We start from the raw sequence: 25,559 nt of genomic DNA on the forward strand, positions 1-25,559 counted from the left end.
AGCTTGGCGGGAACATGAGTCATGGACACATGTTCTAGATTACAGGGTGATCGTGAACCCGACGAAAGTCCAACTTGAGCGGACTGCTCCTTGTAGGAGCACCTGTTCACTTCACACTTCATTAGGCTCGTTTAAGCAGTTCTCCCCGCACAGTCGGGTTTTCTACAGGTTCTAGAACCTGTCACACCCGTTTTGTCTCAGATGGAACGGCTACTTTTCGATGCCGGGTTGCCCGTGCGAAGGGAAAAGCCAAGTACTTATCCACCAAATTGAGGATTGAACTCCGTTCTGGGTCTTTGTGCTTCTTAGATTTTCAGCAAGAGCGAAACAAGGAAATATCCACAAGCTCGCATGCCACTGTATTGCAGCATTTTTGCCATGCCATGCCACTGTCATTTTAACTTAGAGCCAAGAGGCCAAATAGGCAATGAGGCCACAGCATATTCCGCGGGCTGATCTAGCGATTAATGAAGTCAGCCACAGGAGGTTAAGCTGGATGCAAATCGCAACCTAGTGGATTAGTGATGAAGGGGAAAAAAAAGACTACGTTACAATAGTACAGTCATTTGACAAGGTCACGACTTTCGTAGTTGAGCATAGCGACGTTTCAGAACAATGACGTATGATTATGTACGCACGCTTACAGTGACGGTCAAGGAAAAGTATTGGAGGGTTGCAAGTGATGGTTCAAAGCTAATGAACATTCGCGTTGTGCATGTAAAATCCGCCATGGCCAACGGTCTATCCTATCTTCAAGAAGTCAGGCCCCGAACCCTTCGGAGATGCGCGACTATTCGGAACGTTCAGGAATCATATTTCGAAGCCCCTCAAAGAGATCGCGTCGCATGTATAAGATCCAGCCACCTGTAGCATTGCTGATATTTTGCATGCGGGATAGTTTGGACAAGTGGTTGGATCACATGTCTGTCCAACATGTCTGTCAGTTTCCGGCGAGCCTGACATCTATTGTGCGCAAGTACAGACAAGGATCAGCAATGTTCAGTTATCCAAAGGCCCAATAGATCGACCATTATCTTGGCATTCCGCCCGCGCTGCTTTCCGGTCGGGTCGCAACTTGCTTCCTTTCCGATGCCCGGGGGCGTGAATCATTAATCGGAAAGCTAGAGACATGTACTTTTACAATAGTCCTTAACCAGAAAAGCTCTACAGATGTTTTCAGCACACCGCGGAATGCTCCCATTACCAGCCGGATAGCCGCTCTCCTCTCAGCCAATGCTTCCATCGGTTATATTCTGAGAGCACAGACGACACTGCCACACTAGCAATGCTGCTCAATAGAAACAGGAAACCTCAGTTCCGGTTCGGGAATTGAAAATCGCTGCAACAGGCAGGAAAAGACCGGGAGAGTGGGCGTGTAAACCACAAGATAATAACAAGATCCTGAGCAAAAGTGGCCATCAGCGCATGAGAAGAGGTCGAAGGCTCTTGCATGATGCAAGTAAAAAAAAACAAATAACGAACCCACGAGGTTTTTAACCGGGCCTCAACTTCAGAAAACGAAAATATTCCACCTTCATTGACATTGTGGGGGGATAACCCAAATCTCACGACACTCGCGCAAAACGATCGGCGGATTTTGGAACCCTATTGCTTGAACGACAAGGACAAGGCGAAAGAAAGGGGTGGCCCTATAGTGTTTGAGGGAGACCACGCTTCTCCCCAAACGCCATCGTTTGCGTGGGTCAACTTGTGGAATGCCAGATATTCCAGCATTTACGGAGAGTACGTCTCTCAGCCCCTGAGGCGATGGGAATATGTGATCTGGTATGAAAAGCGATGGAATCTCCTTGGAGCGAAAGAACTCATTTTCAAGCATTGGAAAGCACATATGGAGCTAGCTGAGGAGATTGATGGAGACTGCGCCTGGGGTCCATTAACAGTTTCAGACTCTTCAGCTGCCTTTGTTCCAAACGACGACGTTGTAAGAGAGTCAGCGGAAAGGCAATTGCCAGATGCGAGGAACAGACAGGGTGTTGGCCCAGCAAGAGAAAGCCAATTTCATGTGGTACTCGGCATTAGGCTGTGGAAGACGAAGACGAAATGGTAATGAAGGAAGGATAGAGGGTCAACTACGCAGTTTTTCACGATCCCACGAAATGTAAAATTTCTCCTGTACCTCGGCTATTACCAAGGGGCTCTGTTTACTCCTTACACAAAGTCACGTCGCAGGTGTTTCCGGCCGGCTTTATGACCAGAAAACTCACCATGTGCATCATATCGTCCGTCATATTGTCTGCAAGCCGCAGACCCCGACACTTGCGAAACAAAAGAGCGATGGCCAGCCTCAGTTCCATCCAGGCCAGGTGAATTCCGATGCACGATCGTGACCCATGACCGAATGCCGAGAAAAGTTGCTTCTGCTTCTCGGTCGGAACTCCAGGCATGAACCGAGACTCGTCAAATCTAATGGAGATAAGCAAAACAATGTCACCAAGTTTACGGAGCAGAGTATGCGAAACTTACTTCAAGGGGTCTGGGAACACTTCGGGAAGGCGATGGATAGTGTACGCCTGCAGTGCTACTTCTGTACCTCCAGGAACAAAATAACCTCCAATGGTAGCGCCGGATGGCGGTGTCTCTCTGGGGAAACTGCCCGATGTAGCGCCGTAGAGACGCATCGACTCGTAGATGACAGCATTCAGTAGTGGAAGCTTTTCCAGAACAACGTCGTCGAAATGATCATCCAAACCTGCAACTTCATCCTCGAGCCGCCGTTGGAGCTCGGGTCTCTTCAGGATCGCCCAGACGACGTATGCCAGTGAGTTCGAAAGCGTATCGGATCCAGCAATGAGCATGTTTGAGGCTTCAACTCGGATAACGTCGTCAGTGAGCTTCGACTTTTCGTTGGTTTCGCTTTCTGCCAGGATTGTAGCAAACAAATTCGCCTTGTTTTCCTTATTCCGGCGCAGGTTTTCGACAGCTTTCTGACCGTACTTGATCATCTCCCCTCTTGTGTTGGTTAGTAGCTGCATTGCCCTGGGTGAAAGCCGTGAGAGATGACTGATCAAAGCGTGTAGCCACGGCAACTCGATGCGTCGGGCACTGGCTGCTGCTGCTGCTTGGAGAACCTCGACGAATCGGTTCTTCTAATGATTGCTATCATCAGCCTTTTGCTCTTGGTATGATGCGAGATATCAAGACGTACCTTGCCCAACTCTAACAGCTCGAAAGACTCTCCGAAAGCTAGCTGTCCAACAACATCGCTGGCCATGAGTGTCCACCATTTCAGGACGTCAGAGCGGCCCCCCATCGCTTCGGACCGAATGCAATCAGTTGCTTTCTCAACTTTCTCGCGCACCAATGCCTCGCAGTTCTCACGAATCGAAGATGTAGTGAACGCGCGAGCGAAAAGCTTACGGCGGGCGGCATGCTCCTTTGGATCGATTATCGTAAATATGGCAGGATTGGCACCACCCGAGATCTGTTTATAGAACTTCGACTTGATGAAGCCAGACCCCATCCGATAGATATCAATGTAGCCATCGGGGTCGGCCACGGATATCTCTTCCGGGGTGATGCGTACAACGGGACCATAGCGCTCATGAAGCGAGTGGATATAGTACATGCGCTGGCCCGTGACGGTGTAATATTTGAGAACCCAGTGCGTGAAGTTGATATACCAGGGTCCAGGTATGTGCTTCAAAGGCGAGGATAGAGCAGCCGCGGCAAGCTGAATAGCGAGATCAGTACCAGGCAGCTGGCGGCCAGCAAAGGAAGAACTTTTGGACTCACGCGAAAGGTTGCGGCTATGCCGAGAATAACCAAAGCAACAAGCATCGTGATCGGACTGAGAAGAGCCATTGTGCTTCGTCAGAAAACAGTCCGTCGAGGCGGGCGTGAAGAGGGCGACAGCGTGTGTGTTATATTGATTGTCAGTCACCGGTTGCGGGGCTCAACTAGGGATGAAAGGTTGCTTGGGCGATCAACCACCTCGAATTGGAAGTTGAAGGTATCGGGACAGAGCTGGAATGCAGGTCTCAAACCCATCGGCCATGAGCAAAGAACGATCGTAAAACATTGGACCTATTTTGTAAGCAGTCGGAATAAGGTTTCGCGACAATCCCGCCCCTCTTCGGACAGTAGGACTATCAGATGCCGCTTGCTGTGTAACCTGTATCGTCAATATGCAATTGCCACGTCGCCATTGGCTACGTGAGACATGTCCGACATGTCTTGGATGAAAGCCAAGAATTGGAGAGCACTTTCGTCCTAGTGGCAAAGTCTGTTCCGCCAAAGTTACCGGTGGGAGTGCGGGTGCCAAATCGATCCTTGGTAGTCTAAGCGGCTCTCGGTGTTGGGCGTGGACCGAATGGTCAACTGTCATGACGGCTAGGATGAATTTCGAGTCTGAGAAACATGGTTGCAAAGCCTTATTCTTGTATGATTGGTCGATGACAGCATGTCCGAGTCTTCACTCTCAACAACTCAATCAGTGTAATGAGACAGGCAAGCAAGTTGTAGCACTAAGAGCTTTGCACGAAACACTCAGGGACTTCCCTTTCCGTAAATCTGTAATCTATGCACGAGATTTATGGTAGCCTACCTATGGATTCTTTTGAGGGCTGTCTCTCGCATCCAGCGCTGTCCATAGTCCCATTTCATGCACGCGCATTGAAAAGGAAATTAACATAGTCACGTCGGTAAATGTGCAATAGAAGGGGCTTGTAAGATTGCTTTTTTGGTCATGATATTTCCCTCGTCCAAGTTTCCACCGCAGAACTCCAAAGTTTCCCTGCTATAAATACAAATTCATGTCGGCTTTTCCCAATCCTTTTCATCCCATCACAGACGGCTTTGCTTGATCAAGTGAGCATTGACCGGGGTGATGGCCTTGCCCGTCTTCTCGAAGGACAGGATATTCTCCATGCCCAGTCTCTCAAAGCCGATGTGGGCGTCTAGTGAAGCTCCAGCATTGTGCGACAGGACCTCGACATTCCTCATCTTGATGAGCTCCTTGCTGACATGAGGCTCGTTGAAGTGGACGTCAAGTCCAGCGGCAGATAGGTGGCCGCTCTTCAACGCAGCAACAAGAGCATCTTCGTCAATCAACTTGCCGCGGGCAATGTTGATGACCTTGGCGCCCTTCTTCATCTTTGCGATTCCCTGAGCGTCGAGGAGCGTCTTGCCGGCGAAAGGCGTCGCGACCAAGACACAGTCAGCGGTAGCGAGGAGGTCGTCGACGTTCTTGTAGTATGTCGCGTCCGTGGACTTCTCGAGCTCGGCAGGCATACGGACGACGTCGTTGTAAAGGATCTTCATGTCGTGAGATCGGTACGCCTTCTCTGCGATTCTGCGCCCGATCTTGCCGAAGCCAATGATGCCCAAGCTGAAGCCATTGGGGTTGCGCGAGACAACAGCGAGGTTCTTGTTGGCGTCGACGAACTGGTCGGGGTCGCCTGAGCGCGCGGCGGTGGATGACCACGAGAAGAGGCGGAAGATGGAGATGAGGAGCCAGATGGCGCCGTCGGCGACAGATTCCGTGCAGGCCGCCGCGGCGTTGCAGTAAGTCACTCCTGTATGATGGTTAGTCCAGTCTGGCGACAATGTAGTCGCAATAATTGGCACAAAGTATCAATGGCTTCGTTGCAGCGTCCGAGCGACTTACCCCGCTGTGCCAGCGCCTCCGTGTCAACCCAGTCGAACCCAGCTCCGGCACTGGCGTAGACCTTGCATGATGAGGGCAGAAGGGAAATCAGCTCCTTGTCCCAGTTGCCCATCTCTCCTCCCGTGTTCCAGAATGGGCGGTAGATGGCGAAGAAGTCGCCGAACTTCTTATCCTTCAGCGCCTGGATGAACTCGGCGCGCGGCATGCTGTAGGAGCGCCGGATCTCGAACTTGGAGCCGAAGTCCTTGTAGAGGTCATGGTTCCACTTGATGTCGTCGCCGAGCTGGAGAACGATAGGCTTGCCCATTTTGTTGACTCTGTGAGACCGTGAAGTAAGATACGTGATGTAGGTCGTGGTTTGGCGAGTGAACAGGAGGTAGAGGCGGAGGGGTATCGAGCTCACAAAAGTTGGACTGAGCTGTCCGAGTGCTCGGGGTATTGCCCGCCGTGATATTTATATCGGACGATGTCCGCAGTCGGGGTGTCTTGCTCTTCCTTACATCATGTCACCGTCTCGCGTCTCCCGATTGGATTTGTTGGGCGCGTGTCGGCGATATTTTCCCTGTTTGGGGAGCTTTGGGGAGCTATCCCGGCAGCACCCCCTGGGCTGGGTGGAACGGCCCTGTGTCGCCCTGTGTTGAGCTACTGGAGCTACTGCATCCCCGCCCCCGCAAATGGCCCGTAGTGGCCCGCAACAGCTCCCACGGGGACACTAACGCACGACGCCCATTTGCCGTACGTCCAAGGATGGCCAACTGCCCCGAATGCCGCCAAGCCCGAGCATCCCCGCGTATCCCCCCAGAGTTTCCTGCATACACCGCCAATAATGAGTCTCCGAACCCCCGCTGACCTGTTGGTCATCGTGGGTTTTGCTTTTGTTTCTTGAGTTGGTCCGGTTAAAGATGGCATTGACGCTACGCAGCCAAAACAAAACATTCCCGCGGAATACCCACCACCAAAGCGGATATAAAAGCCGACGGCCACCAACCACCTCACTTTAAGAGACAATCAGTTAACCAGTCTTTTACTTTCACTATGTACTAGCTTTCTCACCCTGATTTGAAGAGCTCTCGATTACCAAGAGACCACGTCAACATGACTTGAAGAGAGAAACCAACACGACCAAAATGTGCCAAGGCGATTCAACAGCAAGCTCAAAATGGGTTGAAACAGATGTTCATCGCCACGAATGAAACTGTGAAAAAAGCTCACAACCAACTAATCAGTTTCCGAACTCAACGGTAAGAAGAGAGAGGGTATGTCTTTTAAGAGGTTGTCATCTACATCGTATGAATTTGCGAAGAACAGACAGAGCAACGTGGATGGTCAAGATACTTGATAGGGTAAATATATGCATTTGACATAGACCGTAGGATAAAACATTACATCGCGCTTTTCCAAGTGTTAAGATCTCTTCTTCGTAAGCTTCACATCTCTCCTGGGCCCTCACCCATGGCCAGGTCTAATTCTGCCCAAAATCCATCACCCCATACGCCCCAGGACGAGGGATCCATCAATGCCTCCCAACTGCCAGCAGTTGCTGAAGTGGCTGAAGCTATGGGCTGTCCATTATGAATTACATCATCACATCCAAGATACTTGAAAGCGCATCTCTCAAGATATTTTCGAGCTGTGGCTTCTCCGCCGAACACGGAAGAAATGCCTGGTGCCAGCGCCGCAGGGCCCTCGGTATCTTGCGAAAGATTATAAGCTTTGTCATCAGATATAGACAAGATCTGATGCAGTACTTTGAGACCATCATCGATAGTTGCGATGGAGCGTTTGTCTTCTGTAGTTCCCGGTGCAGGGGGTTGCAAGTCTGAAGCTATCATCTCAATGTCATGGCGGATTGAGGCTGCGTTGGCGGGTTGTTCTACCAGAAGAAAGGTAGCAAGAACAATGGCAGCCGAGATGACGTGATACGCCTGGATTCGCAACTTATCTGATCGTCGAAACCGTGCCTCGTCGGGGGAGCGAAGGGTCTTGTACAGCGTCAACGTCGATGACCCCGCCGCAACACAGCGTTGGAACATTTGGCCGGCCTGGAGCTGAAGAAATGGCCGGTACATCCGTACTCTCTGAACTGCTATGCAGCTGTCTAGTAGATGGTGACCCCACAGAACAAAGCCAAAGTTTGGTGGAAGTGCCGGAGCCTTGCTTTCCACACTCCGTGCTGGGTCCTTGAAGTACCACGGAAACTGGTCAGTGATGGCCGTAAGCTCAGCGTCGATGCTTGACACAAAATCATGCGAGCCGAGGTTCGCACCATTGTCCAGCCAAAGCTTGTTGAAGACCTTGAAGATTCGACCGCGAAAATGGTGCATGCTCATCTCAGTCGGCTCGTTCAGAGGCTTGACTTGAGCATGTACAGAGTTTATGTCGACGTCATTACAATTCGAAGGGAACGGGACATTGGAGAGATGCGATTGCAACAAAGGAGGCCTTCCTAGACACAGTGATTGGAACCTGCGCCATATTAGAGAACCGGTTTTTGCACCTCAGCAAACAACATTGAACGTACGTATCTGCCCCAGCAAGATCCCACCAAACTCTGTGCCGTAATTCCCTCTCAAGGCAGTCAGAGATGGATGGTGGACTTTCCCGGTCAAGACCAAGAGCTTGGCCTTGGCGGATAGCTTGTGCTAGGTGCCTAAGGGTGAAGATCTTATTAGTTCTGTCGACGCATGAGGTACCCAGACGAAGTTTTGCTGAGACTTACGCATTGAGAGCCTCGATGTCTTTGGTTCCGTACCAGTACAGCTGCGTTACAATGAAAACCTGAAGCTGTATCAAGGTCGGCTTGGACTCATACCCGCCCGATTGCAAAGATTGGCGGGAAGCAGAGTACCATCGATGCGACAGGGCGGCGAGGTCTGAGACCTCAAAGCCGGCTGCTTCAGCCATGGGAGCCGGTATATAGAGTGAACTGAGCGAAAACATGATAAACAGGAGTGAAAGCCATATCAAGTCGACGTCCTCAATACTTTTTGACCATAACATGGAGTATTGGGCGCGGAATGATGGGGCATGGATAGCATGATAGATCCAGTTGATGTTCTCAAAGAAGTAGGTGACCAGTAAATCGGCTTGGGTCTGAGCAGGAAGCAGGCTTAGTAGATACCGTTTCCAGAACAGTTGAGGCTCATCAAACAGGGTTGGGATCTTGGATGAGAATGGATTTTGTAAGGCCAAAGACGCCACAGAAAGGTTGGCTTCATTGACAGGAGGAACTGGGATGTTCGGTGGGTATTGAGGGGACCCGGTTGCATATTGCATCGGCCTCAGTCGCGTTTCAATGATCGACTGAAGGGTCGAGTCTAAGGTCACCGGTGCCGTTCGAACTTGACCACTTGACACATTCGGCTTTGGTTTCGTGACACTATAATCATCCTCCGGGGTGTTGGTGATCGCTGCGACACTCAAAGGCGTTGACGGAAGTGTACTCGCAGGTATTGCCACCTCGGTCATGCTTGATTGTGCTACAGGCGCCGATGTAGCCTTCTTCCCAGACATCTGAGGAAGCGAGGAGGCCACGCCACGCTTGATCACGCTTTCAGGTGCCGGGTGTAGACGGCATTGGTCTTGTCGGTTGTATTGACGACACGTGTGGCACGGTATGCTCCTATCGCATTCTTGTACAGTCAGTTCCAATAAGAAGCTCTTAGTGGCTCGATCTCGCACGAGGATGCCCAATGAAAGCCTGGACAGATTTTCTCTTACTGAGTTTGTGTAGTCGGCACGGAAGGCAACTCAGAATCCTGCGGTTCCTAGTCCTTTTCGGCTTCGGTGTGGGCTCCTGTTCTTGACTTGACCGACCCAAGCCGGCTTCCGAAGGGGGAAATCCCGGTCTTAATGGTTGAGGCATGTTGCTTCAACTATGACTGTGCATCCGGTGGCTCAAGGATATGCTCATCTGCTATTGTTAGCACAGCCATAGTCATAGAGAAAGCATGTCGCAAGTCACTGGTGTGTCGCACCAGAGAGATCTGCAGCGCTCTGATTGCCGCACCGCCGAGCAACGCGAGCCCGGCGCTCAGTACCGATTGTTGATTCACCGGCACCGATGTGGATGCTACTTTCGGCGCTTCCACCGTTCAGCCTACTGCCAATCGTGCGGCCAGAGGATAAGTCGAGAGTATCCACACAGGGACAGTGCGTCGTCGAATCGAATGATGCCGTCGGAGATACCAAGCCGGCTGAGTGCGTCGACCGGGGGTTTGCCAGACTTAAACGAGGTAAGGTGTTTGTCAGATCTTGCCAGCCATGGAGATATGTGTGATGAAGGTTGTTAATTAGGACCTGAAAATGGCAAAGTCGCTGCCTAAATGAGGACGAAAAGACAAGCATAAGAGACATCTGGGAGTACCACGGAGGTTCCGCGGCGTGGGGCGCTAGCAGACGCCACCGAGTCTGTCATTCTTTGAGATCTTCTTTGAGCTCAAAATGGAACCCTTTGTCGGCGAAGCGCGAATCTTACTCAATCTAGTGCATGAGTTGAAGGCCAGAAGCAAGGTTTTGATGTATTCCAGAATTTATCTACTGCCAAGATGATGACTGAAGCTTGAAAGGAGGTTTTGATGTGGACTGCAGCCGTGCTGAGAAGCCACCTATTCTTCGTGAGTTTGACAGAGTTTTGTGTAGGTTTAGATCGCCTAGAGACGTATAATATAAGCAGCATCGCAAGCTTGATCTCCATGTTCTCGCTTTTGAAAGCGTTTCCCATGGTTTGCGATTAGACTTATTGGAATGTTCAGCAAATTGAAGTTTTTCACGTCAGCAAATACCAGCCCCAGTGACTCCGAATAAACGACACTTTTACTCAGTTAGGTACCGATGACACAAAAACCTCGAATCGGGAAACCAGATACGATTATGGTGCTTTGTCCATTCTTTCGTATGTTAGATAGCAAAGTATGTATTCGCATACGACATGGACTCTACGCTTCCAGCCCTTTTTCACTGTAGCTTTTTGCAAAATGACGAGAACATCCAGCAAGTGCCGAGATATGTTCCATGAGGGCGAGTAAATCAAAGACTTCGGTGTCAAGGCCACTTATGATACCAAGCCCGAAATTGGCGGAGCCTGGCAAGTCGGCGCCGACGTTGTTTTGCAGGTTGGCGGCGGTGTTATCCCCTGTTTCAGGATTTCGTGGCGATGCGGACATGGCGACCATCGGCCGTGAGAGTTACCTTCCAAGAAACAGGGTAGTCTATATTTGCAAGCCGGCCAAAGACATCATATGCGTCCTAATGATGGCGGAGTGCCGGAACAGTGCCGAACAGGTCGCCGCCAATTGAACAATCACCGCCATTCGTTTACTGTCTCGACTTCGGTGAGCCAATATCGACACACGGCTTGATGGGCGCGATCTTCTTGATTGATTTCCACGAGATCAGGGCCAACGAGCTTTTGACGCAAATTCCCGGTGCTGTTGGACTGCTTATTAATGCGCAAAGCAACCATTTTAGTCGGCCAGATGCCGGTAGAAGAAATGTTGTGAAACGAGCCAAATTAAATCAAAACTAGTGCAGAGCGCATTCAGGATCACACGTATCCTGCTAGACATCCATTAAGTCGACAAGATATCCCGATCTAGACCTCTTCACTTCCGTCACTCGTCGACGAAAGTCAACTCGGAAGCTAATAATGCTGCAGCACACGGGCCAAAGTAATCTAGAATCATGCTTTTGTTTGCACGATATTTGGATTGCTCCATCTCGTCTGATGTCTAAGTTATTCCGAAGGACAAGCAACCACTTCGGTCGGCCTTCGGATTACGCCGACGGCCTCCATGAAGTGAGCACATTTGCATCACCAACTGTGCAGTCAGCCACGACAACTTGAATTCATATTATACGCTTTTACAATGAAATATCCTCCGAAGATGAGTTACACTCAATACATATATTGCCGGAAAGGCTGAACTTCGGACGGCAAAAACGACGCCGTCGGTCCGAAGAAGTAACAACTACTAGGCAATTATCTGCGAACTTTGGAGCGCTTCCAGTTGTATTCCTAAACATATTCTAAGTGGCTCTTCTCGTAGTATTCGCGCCCATGATTGATACTCTACCTTTGCATCGCGATAGTTCTCGACGAAGCGCTCTTTGTCGTCAACCCCCACAAGAAGTGGCCACTCTTCCCCCAGGAATGTTGTTTTACGAGATTTGCTACACAGTGAATAAGGAGAAGGGGAAATGCGAAAGAGACAAACCGCGAGAGTAGAGACGGGAAATGATACGTGGAAACCGCATTAACATCACAATCTTAGTGGTTCCGCAAGCACTGATACGCTGGATTCTGGTGAAGAGTTCGCGGGATGTGGGGGTTCTCGTTCATGAAGTTGTAAAACAAGTTGAGTTATGACATCTGACAGCGACAGGCCGATTAGGCTCTTGCGTTGGTCTGGAAGGAATGAAAGGGCAGACTGCAGCCAGGGAAAACTGTCCGCTTTTGCGCCTTTGCGCTTTTGCGTTTCTCGGCCCGCTAGCCTACGAGCCAGACTAGACTTGCGATGCTCCTTCCACGCATGCGATAGATTGAACCGGACTACTGGGTTTCCAAGGGTCGAGCCTGTTATGATTTTACTGTCGTGAGACTTCCCCCAGTTAAATGATCCACTAACGACATGATTTAGGGTTTAGGGAGCATCAGATGAACGAGCCTGACAAGCACTGTTTATCATGCAAGACACCTTGTGAGTTGCCGGAGTAACCCAGCTCAGAAAACTTGCTTTGACCATTTTCTGTACTGCAAGGTCGGCACACCGCCGGCGTAGAGGTTTGGACCAGAGAAATGGCTGAAACCTGCTGCCATGTGAGACGCTTAGCGAGCAATCCATCAGCGAGTTTAAAGTTAAGCTGAACCCCTCTTATCCACACGACTCCATGCATTTAGGAGTATTTCATTCTTATCGGGTGGAAACAATGGAGCGCCAAGGCTGTCTCCTCCCTATTTGACTCTCGGTGCTGGTCATCTGCCATATGGGGTTATTCAAGCTATTCTGGGTTGGAGTTCGAAGACTTACGTAGGTGCCATCATATCGTTTTGCCAAATAGAAGCCAGTGAAGCTTCAAACAGTGACGTATGTTTAGCTCACTGTTTCTCAGCATGAGATCCCCAAGCGCTGACAGGTGGATTACTGAGCCGTATGAATTAGCTCACCTTTGATACAGAGGCTGTCTCTGGAAGATTATGTGCGAAAATAATGGCGCCGGAACGACCTCGTTCCCGAACGGCCAAGCCCGTCCAAGAGGAATAGCCTCGACCAAAATGATGACAACTGTAGACGTCGTAGAATTATTCCAATGCTACGGTAGGCGGTTCTCGTCTACCAGAATGCAACCCTCTCTCTCAAGCCCTGCCATTTTTGAGAGAGAGGGTTGCATGCAGGAAGGAGATCTTCCCGGGAAGTGGCCCCCGAATGAGTACAGCGGGGTGAGCGATATTGGGTGCCATAAGTCCCGAAGGTGGTGTTGGTCCAAATTCGTAGCTGTCATGCTGCCGACGGTCCATCGGCGTGTCTACACTGCGCTACACGACTGTGTCTATTTACTTGTTCGTAACACTTGAGCATTTTCTCACATGCCTTTCCAATGTTGGTGTTCTGTGGGACCGAGGTTTCCGAAAAGAATCATGTACATACCGCATGAGAAGAAAGCGCCTTTTCAGCTAACTTCATGATTGAGATGCTTCGACATAGCCTCCTGCAATGACGTTTGACAAGACAAGCAGAGCGCTGGCCTCCGCACCGGGAGCCGCGCGCTACGGCTTCGTGATCGACACCGGAAATCCAATTTATCAAAAACGCATCGAGTTGCGATGGGATTTGCTCTGCGCTCTAATTGCTTTGGACGGTTTGCCTGCCGGCGCGCGTTTTTGACACCATTGTAGTTCCATCAAAAGAAGTCAAATCCCAATTCCATGTTCTTTGTGTACCTTATCCAATGTACAGAACTCAGCGAACCAGACAAACGTTGAAGTTTCCAGCCTGTCCGTGGCATGGTGCCAAACAAGCAGGTTGTCAGAGGGCCGAGGACCAACTGCAGCCGCACCGGCCGGCAGGGTGCCGACTTGGGGAGAAAATCGTGGAGGAGCAGGATGCAGGAAGCAACCGGGATTAAGTGGGGGGTTCCTTGTCAATGAGTCGCGGACCCGGGGTACTTAGGATGCCGCACTCTTTTTTAGGGGACGGTTTTCGGCGATGGGACGAAATCTGGCTATCGGCGATGATCCTCGATCGCCATGTGTCACTGCAGATGAGGGTGCACGATGATTCCGTACTATGCAGTAACACTCTGCATGTCTTGGCCACGGGAACTCAAAAGACTATTCGCGGCAACTTGGAGCTCAGCTGGACAGTTTGTCAGCATCTTAGCGGGTGAGTTATCGCGAGGCGAAGCTCTTCCTCTTGGCTAACGCGCCGTTTCAACCAGCATGAACCTAAATGATTCAATATCCTTGCCTTTCGGCAAATCGTTCCCAGTCGACTGCAGGCGCAATCTCCGGGCGACCATTCCCAGAAACCGGCTTACAATCCACTTGGCTTGTCAACCACGTGTGGCAGTTACAGTTGTCTTCGCTGACCGAGCCATCGCTAACACAGCATTGCGCCACCCCAAGACCTTCTGAACTGCCAATACCAAGCTTCGGCTGATGTTCGTAAGGGACTTTCACCCATCCGATTGCAGGTTCCTCCTTGCCTTCCTTGCGGGTCTCCGTGCTACCCAATATGTCGTTCTTACCCGTTCTGCTGGCATCGTCGCACTATGTCACGTAATTCTCTCAGTACCAATATGTCGGGCGTCCAAGGCCTACAGCGCGCTTTTGTCTCGCTTGTCGTGCTTCCCACCCCCTGACTCTGGTGGAGAAGAAAGCTGGCAGTCGGCAAGTAGGAGCGGCAGCATCAACAAGACAGGCAGGTAGGTCGGCTGCAAGCGCGCATGTCGAGTTTTTTATCAGATGGTCCAGTCCCAACTTCAGGGGCAGGACCAGATCGTATACATATCGGGTCGTCCCGAGTCGATACACATCTGCAACTCTTTGCGTCTCTACTCACTCGTTGTCGTACCCCTGTACATACGCACAAACATTCATTCCTTTTTGTCTTTTAAGAGTTGAATCGGCAGAAAACAGTCAACATGGCATTCGTCGTGAAGATGGCTGTAGCTGTGGCAGCAATGCCGCTCTACGGAGCGCTTGCTCGTCCGTCCTCTCCTTGTATTAAGCGCGCAAACGAGTCCAACCTGCTGCCGAGTTATGATTACATCGTCGTTGGAGCAGGTGCGAGCGGTTTGACAGTTGCCAACCGACTTTCCGAGGATTCGAGTACGTCATCCTGGAACATGTGGTTGAATTCCACCAACTGACTCGAAACAGATGTGTCCGTTCTGATCATCGAGGCCGGCGAACTGTTAGTTGACCAAAACTCGTATTTTAACAGCGATACTGACAGCCAGCTTGCAGTGACGCGGGAGAAGATTTTGTTAAGATTCCTGGTCTGGCAGGAGGCGCTATTGGAACGAAGTATGACTGGAACACGACTTACATCGCCAACGACGCGCTCGGAGGCCGCACCGTTTCTATCCCTCAAGGAAGGGTTGTGGGAGGCTCAACGAAACTTAACCGAATGGTCTTCGACAGAGGTTCCAAGTCCGACTATGACCGCTGGGAGGCGCTTGGAAACACTGGCTGGAATTGGGACTCTCTCCTGCCGTATTTCAAGAAGGTGTGCCACCACGACCGACAACGCGATTGACCGGAGGGGATGGCTAACTTTGCCAGAATGAAATCTTCACCCCTCCTAAGGCAGACATTGTCTCCGAATGGGGTGTCGAGGTTGACGACTCTGCCCACGGCAAGGACGGTTTGATGCAAGTCACGTACTCTCCATTCTTCTGGCCCACTACCAGTACGTTATTGCTGAGAGAAACTGTTTGCAGCCATCTTGGAAGCTTATAATATTGCAGAGTACATGATCGATGCCGTGAAGGAGCTTGGCATTACTGTTGCTAAGGATCAAGCCAACGGAAGCCCCATCGGTGGTTACTTCTGCCCTCACAACCAGGACCCCACGACAAACACTCGTTCTTCCGCCAGAGAGGCTTACTACGACAACTTCACCACAAGAAAGAATCTGCACCTCCTTACTGGACAACAGGTTACCAAGGTTGTGACTACTGGTTCTGGCGACGCAGTCACTGCGACCGGCGTGGAGGTATGACTCCTATTCTGCCTGAAGGGCTCTCTGAGACTAACAGATTCGCAGTTTGCCGCCAGCAAGGGTGCCAACGTTCAGACTGCCACCGCTAGCAAGGAGGTCATTCTTGCCGCTGGTTCCTTCCACACCCCTCAAATCCTCCAGGTTTCTGGAATCGGTGACTCTGCCCTCCACCAGAGCATTGGTGTTTCCACTGTTGTCGATCTCCCTGCCGTCGGCCAGAACTTGCATGATCATGTTCTTCTGACTGTCGTTAACACCAGTACGACTTCCCTTCCAAGCATGCGTGCGTACAAAACCGGTGGAGCTGACATGATGATTTAGTCAACACGACTCTGCCCGTGAGCAGCCTCCTGACGAGCAATGAGACATTCGCCGCTGCCGCCCGAGCCGAGTACGACAGCCAACACACTGGCCCATTCGCATCCCCCACCGGCGACTTTTTGGCTTTCCTCCCTCTGTCCACCTACTCCCAGGCTGGCCAGACTCTGAACACCCAGGCCACCTCTCAGGACGGCACTACCTTCCTTCCTACTGGTACTCCGGCTGAGGTTGTGAAGGGTTACCAGGCCCAGCAGAAGGTGCTCAACGAGCGTCTTCTGGCCACTGACTCCGCTCTTCTTGAGATTATCTGGTCCGACGGTGCCATGGTGCTTGGTCTTCAGCACCCTTACTCTCGTGGCAGTGTTAAGGCCTCCTCCAGCAGCACATTCGACGCCCCCGTCGCCGACGCCGGCTTCCTCCGCAACCCTCTGGACGTCTCCCTTTTGACCGAGGGCGTTAAGTTCACTCGTACCCTTGCCGCCACCTCAGCCATCAAGCAGCTGTCGCCCGTCGAGGTCGTTCCCGGTGCCAACGTTACCAGCGATGAGGCCATTGGCGACTTCATTCGTCAGCAGGCTTCAACTCTGTTCCACCCTGTCGGCACCTGCAAGATGGGCACCAAGGAGGAGGGCGGTGTCGTTGATGGAAACCTGAAGGTCTACGGCGTCAAGGGTCTGCGTGTTGTCGATGCCTCTATCATGCCTTTGGTTCCTGCCACCCACATCATGACAACTGTTTACGCTGTCGCTGAGAGAGTAAGTTGCGCTCCAGTGTTTTCTAGTATTCCATCCCGCTAACAGTGACTCCTTTGCAGGCCGCCGATATCATCCGTGGCAAGACCTCTGCCTAAGTATTTTCGATGAGACTCGACGAAGCTACGTGATGGAGCGCATTCGTGCACCAATTCTTTTCTGGTCATATTTCAGGGATAGAAAGTACATATCAAACTACCCTCACCTCGGCAACAAATGCATTGTATTGAAAGCGTCGACAGCTGGTGGTCAAGTGTTTCGGTGACTGAACTTTCATGTGGTACCCGATGCGAACCACTTGATTCGGGTGAAAATATGCCTGAGTACTTCTCTTCACGCGCCCTAATGATCATCGGCGATGGCTTGGTGAACACGATCTCATCATGATAACTCAAGACACCAACTGGCATGAAGTTTCTCAGAATCGAAATATGCATGCGTCAAATATGGGCGCTGCATAAACTTGGGCGTATTGTCTCGAGCGAAAGCCTCCCTTTGACGCAAAGAGAAAAACAACTTTGCCCTCGGTTCTAACGCCGTACTCGGGCGCAGTGCATGTTCTCCCAACCGGAACTTTTCCACTTACATTGCTAGTGGTCCTTGTCTCGCTCGATATATAGAAGGCTGGGTAGACACCATTACCTGCGTGGCTCACTGCGCGCCTCTCACTTAGGCGCTGTCCGAGGCACCAGCTGAAATGCAAGACATCAGACACCCGTCTTCCCCTCCGTTTAAGCTTGGGTATCCTGGATTCCATGCAAAGGCGGCAAGGTTCATCTTCCCCGCACCGGACTAACATCCGCACATCTCCATGAAGAATGACGTCCAAGACAATTGATCCCAGGGCTGCTCGGACATGTAAGATCAGACCATTGTGCAATCAAATCCCCGACGAGGAATTTGTTCTTCATGAACGTGAGAAATTGTAAAGGTGGTCGCATTGGAGAGATGATCTGACTACGTTGACAGATTTCAATAGAAAGCCGCCAGGGGCGCGCATCGCTCAACGTCTTCTCGCGCAAGCTATTTTGGTCAAGAGCACATAGCAGCCTCACTCGGACCACCGTATCGAAAAATCACCAACTTTCACTTCGAGACACTCCGCATCGCGAGTGCACATTTTTCCATCATGCTCAAAATTTTGTTTTCTTTTGCCGTTCTAGCGTTGTGCGTCGGTGCTAGGACCGAGCATGACCTTCCGCAGCTGAAGCTTCCGTGGGGTACTTGGGAAGCTGCCCGATTTCCAGGAGACGAGGATGTGAGCAACGGAAGACATCATATGTGCCTGGCCCGTGGTATCTAATCTGCTCATACAGATATACGTGTTTAAAAATGTGCGCTTTGGCGCGAAGCCAGAACGCTTCGGGGCACCATCATTCCCCGACTGGGAAGACGACAGCATTCAAGACAGCGGAGGCGGCCGGAGTTGCATCCAGATCAACCCGAATGGACTCAAAAATCCACCTGGCGGGAGAAACCTGATTTACGAAGAACCCGACACCAGCATCATCGAGGATGAAGACTGCCTCTTCCTTGACATCTATATACCAGTCAAAGCTTTTGAAAAGGACTCCACGCGCCTCCCCGTCGTCGTTTGGCTCTATGGCGGTGCGTACGCCTTCGGCAGCAAGGATCAATTCAGTCCTCTTTACACAGGCCAGTCTCTTCTTGAGGCGTCAAGATATGGCACCATTTTTATCACTGGCAACTATCGTCTAGGTGCATTCGGATGGCTCGCAGGCTCCTACATGGAGGACAGCGGGCTGCCGAATGCCGCTCTTTATGATCAGGCCCTCCTTTTTGAGTGGGTTCAGGAATACATTGACCAAGTTCAAGGCGACCGATATAGCGTCAGCGCCTGGGGCGAGTCGGCTGGTGCTGGTTCTATCATGCATCATTTGATCCGGGAAGACGGCGAGAAAGACCCCAACTTCAACACGTTCCTAGTTCAGAGCCCCGCATTTGAGTGGCAATGGGATAACTCCAAAGACGGGGCACTCGACAGGGCCTACCGCATGTTCTCTGAATTGGCTGGCTGCGGAGACAAGTACGACATTGACTGCTTGCGCAACGCCAGATCGGCCAAATTGATTGAAGCAAATCAGCAGTTCTTTGGCAAGGTCAAGCAGACAGGCATGGCACCTGTCGGGCCTTCTGTGGATGGGAAATGGATAAGGACTCTACCGACAATCGCATTTTCTCAAGGTATGTCTCTCTGATCATACTTCTTCACTTTTTGTAGGAAAGAAGACTCTAATTTGACGAAATAGGTAAATATTGGGACAATATCTGGTCCACTGTCGTCTCTCACTGCGCCAACGAGGCCCAGTCATTCATACCCGCAGGCATGGACTCACAGGCAAAGTTCAACTCTTACCTGGCCATGATGTTCCCCGGGGAGAAGCTTTCGCACATCAGAGATCAGATACGTCAAAAGTACCAATGCTCGGCTTTTCACCATGATAACTACACCACCTGTTTGAAGGAGGTGATTCAAGATTCTACATTCACCTGCAACACCCGAGATCTTTACGATGCCTACTCCGATAGGTCGTACATGATGGAGTATGCATACCCTTTCAGAGTGCTGGCTTACCATGCTAGCGACTTGATTCCTCTCTTCTCAAACAACGTCCAACAAGTTGTCGGCCTCCTCTCCAAGGTTTTGAGGAGCAGACTGCTGGCCAAGATCTACGCCAAAGTACTTGAGGGCCTGGTAGCGACGCGGTACAAGGCATATCTTGCATCCTTCGCTATGAATGGAGACCCGAATAACCTACCAAGGACTACCCGACTATACTGGCCAGTGGCGGACGGGAATCACGATAGGCTGCGGAGTGTCCTCCAAGTCCGCGCCCCGGGGTTTCTCCACTCGGCGTTCCGTCTGACATCCGATGACCAGAATTCGAGGAACAGATGCGAGTTCTGGAACGATATCGCTCAGCAGATTGTAGGACTGAAAGACGGCAAGGTTACTGTCGAAAACGAAGAGCAGGTGGTGATTCATAAGCTCCCTTCAATATTTGAGGAGCTGTAAGGATGATGTTCAACGAGTCGCCTTTCGCGAATTTTGCATGTTGATAAGCTTTGCTGAGTGGGAAGGCAGATATCAATTTGACTGGTTTTGCCGTTCGTCACTCAAGGAGAATCTCTCCAGGTTTCTCTGTGGTTATCAGAGGTCGTTCTCATGGGAGCTAAGCTGGTCCTCTGGGAACACCGATACCGACAACTCTAAGTCCCTACGCGTCTTGCACCAGCCAGCCACCTTGAGATTTGTAACCCACTACGTTAGGTACGTGAGGGTCTGTTCTGGGGGATGAACCATGGCCACCAATGTATCCGACAGCAATTCCAATAGAAAGAAAGATCATTGCCGCAAAAGCTTGCAACAAATAGTGGCTTCTGCACCGGTTTTCTGGATCTGAACCCCTGGAGGTCAGCAAAGAATTTGAAACACCGTTTCGTGATCTGGGTACATACTGCTCATCGTGATTGACTACTCCCTTGCTCTTAAGTGCTCTGACGATACAATCGTACAATTTCTGGTCTGTATCGAGGCTGACACCTCTCCCGTCCTGGGGCAGAATATGCATGTATGTCAAACTTCGAGTTCTCGCCCGTGGGTGTGGAAGCCCCAAGTTGATGGTTGCCAGTTCCAATGGTGTAATACCGAAACCACATTGCCGGTTCACATCTGCCCCAGCCTCGATCAACATCTCCAGTGCCCCATTTTATGAATAATTCCTTGTGAATACTTATATAACTAAAGGGAACATAAGGACCCTTTTTTTTCCTCCACCCTAACCTAAGCTAGTCTCCTTAACCACTATATCGTAACTTAGATAAGGGTAATAATAGTAATTAGTTCTTAGAACTATTCACTATACTTTTTATTAAATATCCTATTAATCTCCTTTATATTATTCTTATCCTTTAAGTTCTTAGTAATCTTTTTAAATCTCTACTTAATTTAATAGAAAGCTTAGTTCTAAGGGTTTTCTAAAAACTTAATATATATTATAAGGAGGTATAGAGATATTATATTATTATTCTTAGTTATAAGGATATAACTAAACTATTATTAAATATATAGTAAACTAGTTTTTTTTAGATATTTAATATTACTAGTAGTAAAAACTATATTAATTAAATAGGAGGTATATATAAGATTTATTTTAGAAGGCTTTAAATTTAGGTTATAGTATAATAGGGGGTTACTTCTACTTAGCTAGGTAGTTCAAAAATCCCCTTTATATACTCTATAGGTTAGCTATAGAGGTTATACTATAACCCTCTATATATTTCCCTATTAGAGTTATACAGCAGTCAACAAGTATTACAGTCAGCTATCTAATAGTAAGGTCTGCTAATAGAAGCTAGGGATTAACACGTTATAACAGTATACTAAGGTTATAGTCTAAGTCGTAGGTTATAAGCTATAGTAGATTAAGTCTTTTAGAGACTAAAGTAATTAGTTTTAGGCTTAATAAGTAATTTACAGTAAAAGTAAACTAAGAGTATCTATAAGGATAAATACTAAGTTAATTACTAAAAAGCTATAGAAGTCTAACCTTAAGCGAAGCTTAAGTTATACTATATATAGATCCTAAATAGTATCCTTTATCTATTTTTAGGTAATTACCTAAGTATATAGGTAATTATAATTAGTTAGTAATACTAACTAATTACTAAGTATTTCTTCTTATACTCTACTAATTATTCTCTTATCTTATTATTATATAACTTATACTATAGTTCTTCTATTCTAAGTAAGTCCTTATTATTCCTATTAATTCTATAATATAAATATCCTATCCTAGCTACTTAATACCTAAGTAAGTTAATTAACTATTATCTATATATAATAGATTATAATATTAAGTTCCCTCTCTAAAAGTCTTACCCTTAAGACCTAATATAAATAGGTTATTAGTCCTAAGTTAAAAATCTATTAATTATACTTCCTATTTTACTTATAATACTAATATTATATTAAGTTATATTTAGAAATTAAAATTAAATACTACCTCTACTCTTTATCGTTATAACTATACTTTATATATTACTAAGTTTAATTTAATTATTAATATACCTTATTCTTATTATTATTCTTTAGAGAAGTATTATAAGCTTCTTCCTAATAGTGAAGTTTATAATAAGTATACTTATTTAGAGCAGTCTTATAATATAATAGTAAATACTATTTATACTTATAAGTCTTTATTTTTACTATATTTCTTATTTAGTACTAACTTATCTTAGTTAATTACTTACTAAATAAAGCTACTTATTTAGAAGATACTAAAATAGCTAAAGAGGAGGTATTAAGAAAGAAAGTAGCTACTTTATATACTATATAAGCTAAGTTAGATAAGTTTATAGTATAGTTAGATTACTTATATAAGTAGAAAAAGATAGTATTTTAAAAAGGTTAAGAGGTTATAGAAGAGGAGCTAATAATATCTCCTATATTAGAGGTTTAGTCTATAAGTAGTTTTAGTATTCTAAACTTAGATTTAATTTTTAACTAGAATCTTAATACTCTAAGTTTCTTATTAGGGGAGTTTTAGTTATATTCTAATATTCTTAGTTAAATAGATATATTTTCTTATTATACTAGTCTAAAGTATCCTCTTAGTTATATTTATACTAATAGGAGTTATATTCTTTATTTCTTAGCTTCTCTTTATTTCTATTATATTTCTTCTTATATTTATCTTTCTCTTTTATTAATATATTTTATATATTCCTTAAATTCTTTTAAAGTTATAAATAGGTTTAGTTTATCCCTAAGATTAATATAATTAAGCGTTCTAATATACTTATTAATCTTATCTTAATAGTTAAGTAGGTTATTATTAAGTTCTTATATATTATCTTTATATCTATAGTTTTTCTATTTAATAAGGTATTCCTATTTATTATCTCTATATTAGTAGTTTAGTAGCTTCTCTACTTTATACTTTAGTTTATTATCTTCTATAATAATAAGGTTATTTATTTATAATCTTTATAATACTAGCTTAAGAAGTGAAATATAAAATACTAAGTAGTATTTTATAGTTTCTAGGAGTTTAAGCTTATAGTTAACTAGTAAAATAACTTATAAGATTTTAAAAGGTCTAAGTTTTTTATAGTTAAATTTATTACTTAGTCGTTTTATTTTAATATTTTGCTATATAAGATAGGTACTATCTCCCTCTTTTAAAGTTAGTCCCTTAATCCTTTATTTATTACTAAATCTTAATATTTATTATTAAATAAATTTAAGTTCTTTATAAGTATTATCTTAGATATCCTTAATTTATTATATTAAGGTAGTAGCTTTAATTATAGCTAAGTTTACTTAAGGTTCTCTATAAGTAGTTAGTTTAAAGCTATAGTTAAAGTAGAAGGGGGATTCTTTAGTACTTTCTCTAATTATACTATTATAAGCAAACTAAGCGATTAGTAGTAGTATAACCTAATTATTTTAGTTATAATTAATATAGGTATAGAGGTATATTTTAAAGATTTAGTTAATATATTCTATTTATCTATTAGTTTATAGATAAAATGCAGTAGATATTAACTATTTAATACTAAGTTATAATATTATTAATTTCTAAAATTTAAAAATAAAGATCTTATCTCTATTTAATATAATTTCCTTAGGTATACTATAGTTAGTAATAATATACTTAAGGAAAGTATATATATATTCTTTAGCATTACTTACTTCTTTATATAGGATAAAGTAGGTATACTTTATAAGTTAGTCTATAATAATAAGAATGCTATTAAAGTATACTCCTATAAGGGGTTCTTAAAACTTTAGTAATTTAATAATAAAGTTAAGAGATATAGATTACTAAGCAGTTTATAATATAAATAAAGGTTATAATATACTATAAGGTTAATATTAAGTAGGTTTGCTTTTTAGGTATACTTTATAATCCTTAATTACTTTTACTATATATTCTCTTATAACCTTTTCTCTATATTACTATTATAATTATTTCTAGGTTTTTATAATTCCTTAGTAATTATATATAGAGTATATATAAAATTCTATAATTACTTTATTATTTAGTTTATTAGTTAAGCTAATATTAAATCATCTAGCTATTATTAGGAGTTTAGCTATTAATATTAGGTCTTTATTATCCTATTATTTAAAAATCACCTAAGTTTCTTTAGGTACTAAGATATTATAGTCTAGTTATTAACTAAGAGTATCTACTCTATTATTATTTAATCCCTTTTAATAGATTATATAGAAGTTAAATTCTAAGAGGAATTCTAACTATTAGATTTATTATTTATTAAGTATTTTTAAAGTTATAAAATATAAAAGATTTTTATAATTAGAGTATATAAGTACTTTATGAATTATTCTTAAGAGTTTAGGTTTTTATTTTTTAAAAGCTTTAATAATTACTATTAGCTCTTTATTATATATCTAGTAGTTAAGTTTTAGTCTATAAAGCTTATAAGAGAAAAAGGTATATAGGTATAAGTATCCTTTTAAATCTTATTATAATAATTATACTCTAATTATATAATTAGATATATTAAGTTCTATTTTAAATTATTTTATTAGGTTTAGAATAATTAGGATAAGTTTACTAGTAATAAGGTCCTTAATCTTCTAGAATACTATCTATTATAGTTCTACCTATATAAATAGTATATCTTTATAGCTAAGGCTAGTGAGAGCTATATTAATCTTACTATAATCTTTAATAAATTTATAATAGAAGTTAATAAAACCTAAGAATCTTTAGACTTCTTTAAGGTTATTAAGTACTAGCTATTCCTTAATAGCTTTAACTTTATTTCCTAATATATAAACCTTCCTAGAGGTAATAATAAATCTAAAGTATTCCACCTTTTATATATAAAATTTACTTTTTTTAGGTTTAACTAAGAGTTTAGCTTCTTAGAAAGCTTATAAGATATAGTAAATATCTTCTTTATACTTCTTAAATATAAGTGAGAAGATAAAAATATTATTTAGGTAAATAACTATATAGATATTAATATATTTATATANAATATTATATTAATTATATTCTAAAATATTATAGGTATATTAATAAAGCTAAAGGGTATAATAAAGTACTTAAAATATCCTTTTTATATCTAGAAAGTAGTCTTCTATTCTTTACTTTATTTTATTTAAATTAAGTTATAAGCCTTTTTAAGATTAAAAGCTATAAACTAGTTAGCTCTATATAAAAGTTATTTTATTTTATCTATAAGGGGTAGTAAGTAGTAATTTTTAATTATTATTTCGTTAAGTATATAATAGTTAATATATAGCTATAGTTTTCTATTCTTCTTAAGTATAAATAGGATANAAAGCTTCCTATTAGTAATATTAAAGGTCTAATATAACCTTTCCTAAGGTTTTCTTTAAAGTACTTATTTAAGACTTCTATCTCTATTAGATTAAGTCTATAGATTTTATTAAATTATAGTTCTTTTCTTTTTTTAAGGGGGATTTTATAATTAAAACTAATATANATTTAAGTAGTTTAGTTTCTAATTTAGCTATAAAGAGTTTCTTATAAACTTTATATTCTTTTAGAATAAATAGAAGTAGATTATTTTTTTATTTAAGATCTATTATTATTAATAGTTATAATATAGCTT

At 45.2% G+C, this 25,559-nt stretch overlaps 6 protein-coding genes across 6 annotated transcripts in view; 2 read left to right on the forward strand and 4 right to left on the reverse strand.

The window, feature by feature from the left end:
* Nucleotides 1-2,162: 2,162 nt before the first annotated feature.
* GCG54_00009509 (Cytochrome P450 monooxygenase aflV) lies at nucleotides 2,163-3,822 on the reverse strand (the record flags this gene model as incomplete). The annotated part of the gene is made up of 4 exons (XM_045409455.1): nucleotides 2,163-2,424; nucleotides 2,485-3,107; nucleotides 3,167-3,718; nucleotides 3,754-3,822. 4 exons carry the CDS (start codon nucleotides 3,820-3,822, stop codon nucleotides 2,163-2,165), a joined length of 1,506 nt encoding a protein of 501 aa, XP_045259997.1.
* A 981-nt stretch (nucleotides 3,823-4,803) lies between these two features.
* GCG54_00009510 (Glyoxylate reductase) lies at nucleotides 4,804-5,933 on the reverse strand (the record flags this gene model as incomplete). Its single annotated transcript, XM_045409456.1, has 2 exons — nucleotides 4,804-5,534; nucleotides 5,627-5,933. 2 exons carry the CDS (start codon nucleotides 5,931-5,933, stop codon nucleotides 4,804-4,806), a joined length of 1,038 nt encoding a protein of 345 aa, XP_045259998.1.
* A 1,120-nt stretch (nucleotides 5,934-7,053) lies between these two features.
* On the reverse strand, nucleotides 7,054-9,139 carry GCG54_00009511 (uncharacterized protein; the record flags this gene model as incomplete). Its single annotated transcript, XM_045409457.1, has 3 exons — nucleotides 7,054-8,092; nucleotides 8,148-8,276; nucleotides 8,346-9,139. The coding sequence occupies 3 exons, from the start codon at nucleotides 9,137-9,139 to the stop codon at nucleotides 7,054-7,056; spliced, it is 1,962 nt and encodes a 653-aa protein (XP_045259999.1).
* A 5,628-nt stretch (nucleotides 9,140-14,767) lies between these two features.
* On the forward strand, nucleotides 14,768-17,020 carry GCG54_00009512 (Dehydrogenase xptC; the record flags this gene model as incomplete). Its single annotated transcript, XM_045409458.1, has 8 exons — nucleotides 14,768-14,954; nucleotides 15,006-15,039; nucleotides 15,093-15,354; nucleotides 15,411-15,537; nucleotides 15,596-15,843; nucleotides 15,895-16,108; nucleotides 16,171-16,925; nucleotides 16,985-17,020. The coding sequence occupies 8 exons, from the start codon at nucleotides 14,768-14,770 to the stop codon at nucleotides 17,018-17,020; spliced, it is 1,863 nt and encodes a 620-aa protein (XP_045260000.1).
* Nucleotides 17,021-18,051: 1,031 nt separating this feature from the next.
* GCG54_00009513 (Secreted lipase) lies at nucleotides 18,052-19,959 on the forward strand (the record flags this gene model as incomplete). The annotated part of the gene is made up of 3 exons (XM_045409459.1): nucleotides 18,052-18,180; nucleotides 18,239-19,127; nucleotides 19,193-19,959. The coding sequence occupies 3 exons, from the start codon at nucleotides 18,052-18,054 to the stop codon at nucleotides 19,957-19,959; spliced, it is 1,785 nt and encodes a 594-aa protein (XP_045260001.1).
* Nucleotides 19,960-20,432: 473 nt separating this feature from the next.
* The window catches only part of GCG54_00009514 (uncharacterized protein), a gene marked incomplete at both ends in the record, with an annotated part of 9,340 nt that continues 4,213 nt past the window's right edge, over nucleotides 20,433-25,559 (reverse strand). Inside the window, one exon of the mRNA XM_045409460.1 lies at nucleotides 20,433-20,616. Coding sequence (XP_045260002.1) covers nucleotides 20,433-20,616 — 184 coding nt within the window. The remainder of the gene's footprint in view (nucleotides 20,617-25,559) is intronic.

This window comes from Colletotrichum gloeosporioides, assembly GCF_011800055.1.
Source record: "Colletotrichum gloeosporioides strain Lc1 chromosome Unknown consensus_72, whole genome shotgun sequence".
Classification (NCBI taxonomy): domain Eukaryota; kingdom Fungi; phylum Ascomycota; class Sordariomycetes; order Glomerellales; family Glomerellaceae; genus Colletotrichum; species Colletotrichum gloeosporioides.